General features: G+C 23.5%; 1 protein-coding gene across 1 annotated transcript; it reads left to right on the top strand.

Moving 5' to 3' along the window:
- The first annotated feature begins 173 nt into the window (after nucleotides 1-173).
- On the top strand, nucleotides 174-6959 carry LOC137644196 (DNA-directed RNA polymerase subunit beta''-like). Its single transcript, XM_068377196.1, has 15 exons — nucleotides 174-177; nucleotides 377-601; nucleotides 697-820; nucleotides 1419-1477; nucleotides 1804-1839; nucleotides 2039-2156; nucleotides 2295-2353; nucleotides 3269-3331; nucleotides 3785-3908; nucleotides 4332-4390; nucleotides 4739-4801; nucleotides 5267-5449; nucleotides 5749-5811; nucleotides 6377-6439; nucleotides 6856-6959. Exons 1-15 carry the CDS (start codon nucleotides 174-176, stop codon nucleotides 6957-6959), a joined length of 1347 nt encoding a protein of 448 aa, XP_068233297.1.
- The last annotated feature ends 541 nt before the right edge of the window (nucleotides 6960-7500 follow it).

Raw genomic sequence — 7500 nt, forward strand, 5'->3', positions numbered from 1 at the left:
GAATAATTTACATAAGTTTGCGTGTCATGTGATGCCCTTGGACAAGGTATGAAAAAGACCAGGAAGTTTTTCAATAAGCACCGTAGTACTAGGATTTCCTGATAAAGCAATATAAAAAAATAAAAATAAAAAGATTAAATAAAACAGGTCGAGATAAAACAAAATGAAAGAAGATGGGTAATAATTTTTTAACATGTTATATAGTGAAGGATTTTGTAGCAGGTTATGTAATGATTTTGTAATTGGTTATATAGTGAATAATTTTTTATCAAGTTATATAGGTAATGATTTTGTAACTGGTTATATAGTGAATAATTTTGCAACAGGTTATATAATGATTTTGTAACTGGTTATATAGTGAATAATTTATTAACAGGTTATATAGATAATGATTTTGTAACTGGTTATATAGTGAATAATTTATTAACAGGTTATATAGGTAATGATTTTGTAACTGGTTATATAGTGAATAATTTATTAACAGGTTATATAGGTAATGATTTTGTAACTGGTTATATAGTGAATAATTTATTAACAGGTTATATAGTTAATGATTTTGTAATTGGTTATATAGTGAATAATTTGTTAACAGATTATATAGGTAATGAATTTGTAATTGGTTATATAGTGAATAATTTTGCAACATGTTATATAATGATTTTGTAACTGGTTATATAGTGAATAATTTATTAACAGGTTATATAGATAATGATTTTGTAACTGGTTATATAGTGAATAACTTATTAACAGGTTATATAGTTAATGATTTTGTAATTGGTTATATAGTGAATAATTTTGCAACAGGTTATATAATGATTTTGTAACTGGTTATATAGTGAATAATTCAGTAACAAGTTATAGAGGTAATGATTTTGTAACTGGTTATATAGTGAATAATTTTGCAACAGGTTATATAATGATTTTATAACTGATTATATAGTGAATAATTTATTAACAGGTTACATAGGTAATGATTTTGTAATTGGTTATATAGTGAATAATTTTGCAACAGGTTATATGAGGATTTTGTAACTGGTTATATAGTGAATAATTTATTAACAGGTTATATAAGGATTTTGTAACTGGTTATATAGTGAATAATTTATTGACAGGTTATATAGGTAATGATTTTGTAGTTGGTTATATAGTGAATAATTTTGCAGCAGGTTATATAATGATTTTGTAACTGGTTATATAGTGAATAATTTTGCAACAGGTTATATAATGATTTGTAACTGGTTATATAGTGAATAATTTATTAACAGGTTATATAGGTAATGATTTTGTAATTGGTTATATAGTGAATAATTTTGGAACAGGTTATATAAGGATTTTGTAACTGGTTATATAGTGAATAATTTTGCAACAGGTTATATAAGGATTTTGTAACTGGTTTATAGTGAATAATTTTGCAACAGGTTATATAATGATTTTGTAACTGGTTATATAGTGAATAATTTAGTAACAGGTTATATAGGTAATGATTTTGTAAATGGTTATATAGTGAATGATTTTGCAACAGGTTATATAAGGATTTTGTAACTGGTTATATAGTGAATAATTCAGTAACAAGTTATAGAGGTAATGATTTTGTAATTGGTTATATAGTGAATAATTTTGCAACAGGTTATATAATGATTTTGTAACTGGTTATATAGTGAATAATTTAGTAACAGGTTATATAGTTAATGATTTTGTAACTGGTTATATAGTGAATAATTTTGCAACAGGTTATATAAGGATTTTGTAACTGGTTTTATAGTGAATAATTTTGCAACAGGTTATATAATGATTTTGTAACAGGTTATATAGTGAATAATTTAGTGACAGGTTATATAGGTAATGATTTTGTAATTGGATATATAGTGAATAAGTTTGCAACATGTTATATAATGATTTTGTAACTGGTTATATAGTGAATAATTTAGTGACAGGTTATATAGGTAATGATTTTGTAATTGGTTAATTAGTGAATAATTTTGCAACATGTTTTATAATGATTTTGTAACTGTTTATATAGTGAATAATTTATTAACAGGTTATAAAAGTAATGATTTTGTAATTGGTTATATTGAATTATTTTGCAACAGGATATATAATGATTTTGTAACTGGTTATATAGTGAATAATTTTGCAACAGGTTATATAAAGATTTTGTAACTGGTTATATAGTGAATAATTTAGTAACAGGTTATATAGGTAATGATTTGGTAATTGGTTATTTAGTGAATAATTCTGCAACAGGTTATATAATGATTTTGTAACTGGTTATATAGTGAATCATTCTGCAACAGGTTATATAAAGATTTTGTAACTGGTTATATAGTGAATAATTTAGTAACAGGTTATATAGGTAATGATTTTGTAATTGGTTATATAGTGAATAATTTATTAACAGGTTATATAATGATTTTATAACTGGTTATATAGTGAATAATTTTGCAACAGGTTATATAATGATTTTGTAACAGGTTATATAGTGAATAATTTAGTGACAGGTTATATAGGTAATGATTTTGTAATTGGATATATAGTGAATAATTTTGCAACAGGTTATGTAATGATTTTGTAACTGGTTATATAGTGAATAATTCAGTAACAAGTTATAGAGGTAATGATTTTGTAATTGGTTATATAGTGAATAATTTTGCACCAGGTTATGTAATGATTTTGTAACTGGTTATATAGTGAATAATTCTGCAACAGGTTATATAAAGATTTTGTAACCTTTTTATATAGTGAATAATTTAGTAACAGGTTATATAGGTAATGATTTTGTAATTGGTTATTTAGTGAATAATTTCGCAACAGGTTATATAATGATTTTGTAACTGGTTATATAGTGAATAATTCTGCAACAGGTTATATAAAGATTTTGTAACTGGTTATATAGTGAATAATTTAGTAACAGGTTATATAGGTAATGATTTTGTAACTGGTTATATAGTGAATAATTTTGCAACAGGTTATATAAGGATTTTGTAACTGGTTATATAGTGAATAATTTAGTAAGAGGTTATATAAGTAATGATTTTGTAACTGGTTATATAGTGAATAATTTTACAACAGGTGATATAAGGATTTTTCAACTGGTTATATATTGAATAATTTGGTAACAGGTTATATAATGATTTTGTAAATGGTTTTATAGTGAATAATTTTGCAACAGGTTATATAAGGATTTTGTAACTGGTTATATGGTAAATAATTCAGTAACAGGATATATAATGATTTTTAACTGGTTATATAGTGAATAATTTATTAACAGGTTATATAGTTAATGATTTTGTAACTGGCTATATAGTGAATAATTTATTAACAGGTTATATAGGTAATGATTTGGTAATTGGTTATATAGTGAATAATTTTGCAACATGTTATATAATGATTTTTTAACTGGTTATATAATGAATAATTTTGCAACATGTTATATAATGATTTTGTAACTGGTTATATAATGAATAATTTTGCAACATGTTATATAATGATTTTGTAACTGGTTATATAATGAATAATTTAGTGACAGGTTATATAGGTAATGATTTTGTAATTGGTTATTTAATGAATAATTTTGCAACAGGTTATATAATGATTTTGTAACTGGTTATATAGAGAATAATTTTGCAACAGGTTATATAAGGATTTTGTAACTGGTTATATAGTGAATAATTTAGTAACAGGTTATATAGGTAATGATTTTGTAACTGGTTATATAGTGAATAATTTCGCAACAGGTTATATAAGGATTTTGTAACTGGTTATACAGTGAATAATTTATTAACAGGTTATATAGTTAATGATTTTGTAACTGGTTATATAGTGAATAATTTATTAACAGGTTATATAGGTAATGATTTGGTAACTGGTTATATAGTGAATAATTTTGCAACAGGTTATATAAGGATTTTGTAACTAGTTATATGGTGAATAATTTTGCAACAGGTTATATAATGATTTTGTAACTGGTTTTATAGTGAATAATTTATTAATTGGTTATATAGTTAATGATTTTGTAACTGGTTATATAGTGTATAATTTTGTAACTGGTTATATAGTGAATAATTTATAAATAGGTTATATAATTAATGATTTTGTAACTGGTTATATGGTGAATAATTTTGCAACATGTTATATAATGATTCTGCAACTGGTTATATAGTGAATAATTTTGCAACAGGTTATATAATGATTTTGTAACTGGTTATATAGTGAATAATTTAGTAACAGGTTATATAGGTAATGATTTTGTAATTGGTTATTTAATGAATAATTTTGCAACAGGTTATATAATGATTTTGTAACTGGTTATATAGAGAATAATTTTGCAACAGGTTATATAAGGATTTTGTAACTGGTTATATAGTGAATAATTTAGTAACAGGTTATATAGGTAATGATTTTGTAACTGGTTATATAGTGAATAATTTCGCAACAGGTTATATAAGGATTTTGTAACTGGTTATATAGTGAATAATTTAGTAACAGGTTATATAGGTAATGATTTTGTAACTGGTTATATAGTGAATAATTTTGCAACAGGTTATATAAGGATTTTTTAACTGGTTATATAGTGAATAATATTGTAACAGGTTATATAATGATTTTGTAAATGGTTATATAGTGAATAATTTTGCAACAGGTTATATAAGGATTTTGTAACTGGTTATATAGTGAATAATTCAGTAACAGGTTATATAATGATTTTTAACTGGTTATATAGTGAATAATTTATTAACAGGTTATATAATTAATGATTTTGTAACTGGTTATATAGTGAATAATTTATTAACAGGTTATATAGGTAATGATTTCGTAATTGGTTATATAGTGAATAATTTTGCAACATGTTATATAATGATTTTTAACTGGTTATATAATGAATAATTTTGCAACATGTTATATAATGATTTTGTAACTGGTTATATAATGAATAATTTAGTGACAGGTTATATAGGTAATGATTTTGTAACTGGTTATATAGTGAATAATTTTGGAACAGGTTATATAAGAATTTTGTAACTGGTTATATGGTGAATAATTTTGCAACAGGTTATATAATGATTTTGTAACTGGTTTTATAGTGAATAATTTATTAATTGGTTATATAGTTAATGATTTTGTAACTGGTTATATAGTGTATAATTTTGTAACTGGTTATATAGTGACCAATTTATTAATAGGTTATATAATTAATGATTTTGTAACTGGTTATATAGTGAATAATTTTGCAGCATGTTATATAATGATTTTGTAACTGGTTATATAGTGAATAATTTAGTAACAGGTTATATAGGTAATGATTATGTGACTGGTTATATAGTGAATAATTTTGAGAGGTTATATAAGGATTTTGTAACTGGTTATTTAGTGAGAAATTTAGTAACAGGCTATAGAGGTAATGATTTTGTAACTGGTTATATAGTGAATAATTTATTGACAGGTTATATAGGTATTGATTTTGTAACTGGTTATATAGTGAATAATTTTGCAATATGTTATATATTGATTTTGTAACTGGTTATATAGTGAATAATTTATTAATAGGTTATATAGGTAATGATTTTGTAACTGGTTATATAGTGAATAATTTTGCAACAGGTTATATAAGGATTTTTTAACTAGTTATATAGTGAATAATTTTGCAACAGGTTATATAATGATTTTGTAACTGGTTATATAGTGAATAATTTTGCAACAGGTTATATAAGGATTTTGTAACTGGTTATATAGTGAATAATTTATTAACAGGTTATATAGTTAATGATATTGTAACTGGTTATATAGTGAATAATTTATTAACAGATTTTATAGGTAATGATTTGGTAATTGGTTATATAGTGAATAATTTTGCAACATGTTATATAATGATTTTGTAACTGGTTATATAGTGAATAATTTAGTAACAGGTTATATAGATAATGATTTTGTAACTGATTATATAGTGAATAATTTTGCAACAGGTTATATAAGGATTTTGTAACTGGTTATATAGTGAATAATTTTGCAACAGGTTATATGATGATTTTGTAACTGGTTTTATAGTGTATAATTTATGAATAGGTTATATAGTTAATGACTTTGTAACTGGTTATACTATGAATAATTTTGCAACTGGTTATATAGTGAATAATTTATTAATAGGTTATATAATTAATGATTTTGTAACTGGTTATATAGTGAATAATTTTGCAACTGGTTATATAGTGAATAATTTATTAATAGGTTATATAATTAATGATTTTGTAACTGGTTATATAGTGAATAATTTTGCAACAGGTTATATAAGGATTTTTTAACTAGTTATATAGTGAATAATTTTGCAACAGGTTATATAATGATTTTGTAACTGGTTATATAGTGAATAATTTATTAACAGGTTATATAGTTAATGATATTGTAACTGGTTATATAATGAATAATTTATTAACAGATTATATAGGTAATGATTTGGTAATTGGTTATATAGTGAATAATTTTGCAACATGTTATATAATGATTTTGTAACTGGTTATATAGTGAATAATTTAGTAACAGGTTATATAGGTAATGATTTTGTAACTGGTTATATAGTGAATAATTTTGCAACATGTTATATAATGATTTTGCAACTGGTTATATAGTGAATAATTTATTAATAGATTATATAGTTAATGATTTTGTAACAGGTTATATAGTGAATAATTATGTAACAGGTTATAAAGCGAATAATTTCGTAACAGTTCATATAGTTAATGATTTTGCAACAGGTTATAAAGTGAATTATTATGTAACTGGTTATATAGTGAATAATTTTGTAACAGGTCATAAAGTGAATAATTTTGTATGAGGTTATATAGTTAATAATTTTTATAACAGGTTATATAGTGAATGATTTTGTAACAGGTTATATCGGGAATAATTTTGTATCGGGTTATAAAATGAATGATTTTGTACCAGGTTATATAATGAATAGTTTTTAACAGGTTATATAGTAAATAATTTCATAACGGGTTTTATATTGAATAATTTTGTAACAGGTTATTTAGTGAATAATTTTGTAACAGGTTATAAAGTGGAGGATTTTGTAACAGGTTATAAAGTGAATTATTTTGTATCAGGTTATAAAAGGAATAATTCTTCAATAGACTATAGAGTGAATGATTTTGTAACAGGATATGTAATGAGAAGTCCAAATCTACATTATAATATGAGGCTATTTTTAAATCTTGACAAAATTTCAGGTCCCTTTCCCACTACCTACTACATAGACTGGAATATCTGACATTGGATTTAAAAGTTCATACATTACATCCTGTAATATTTGGATGAATATATTAAAGTATCATTCTTTCATTGTTCAACATTATACAATGCTTACATCATAGGCAGGCTATCTGCATATCTATTGTTTATAAATTCTAGTGTGGAATGGACTAGTTACTTACTTTAGCATAAATAAAAAGAATTACTTCCGAACTAAGCTTTCTGAAAATCTTTTCTTTTTATGAACAAGTTAGATAA

The sequence above is a fragment of the Palaemon carinicauda genome, chromosome 7 (genome assembly GCF_036898095.1).
Source record: "Palaemon carinicauda isolate YSFRI2023 chromosome 7, ASM3689809v2, whole genome shotgun sequence".
NCBI lineage: Eukaryota > Metazoa > Arthropoda > Malacostraca > Decapoda > Palaemonidae > Palaemon > Palaemon carinicauda.

Coding starts and splice junctions, on each gene's coding strand:
- LOC137644196 (XM_068377196.1), top strand. Junction 1,478..1,803: donor TTTAGTAACAGGTTATATAG/GTAATGATTTTG, acceptor ATTTTGTAACAG/GTTATATAGTGAATAATTTA. Junction 1,840..2,038: donor TTTAGTGACAGGTTATATAG/GTAATGATTTTG, acceptor ATTTATTAACAG/GTTATAAAAGTAATGATTTT.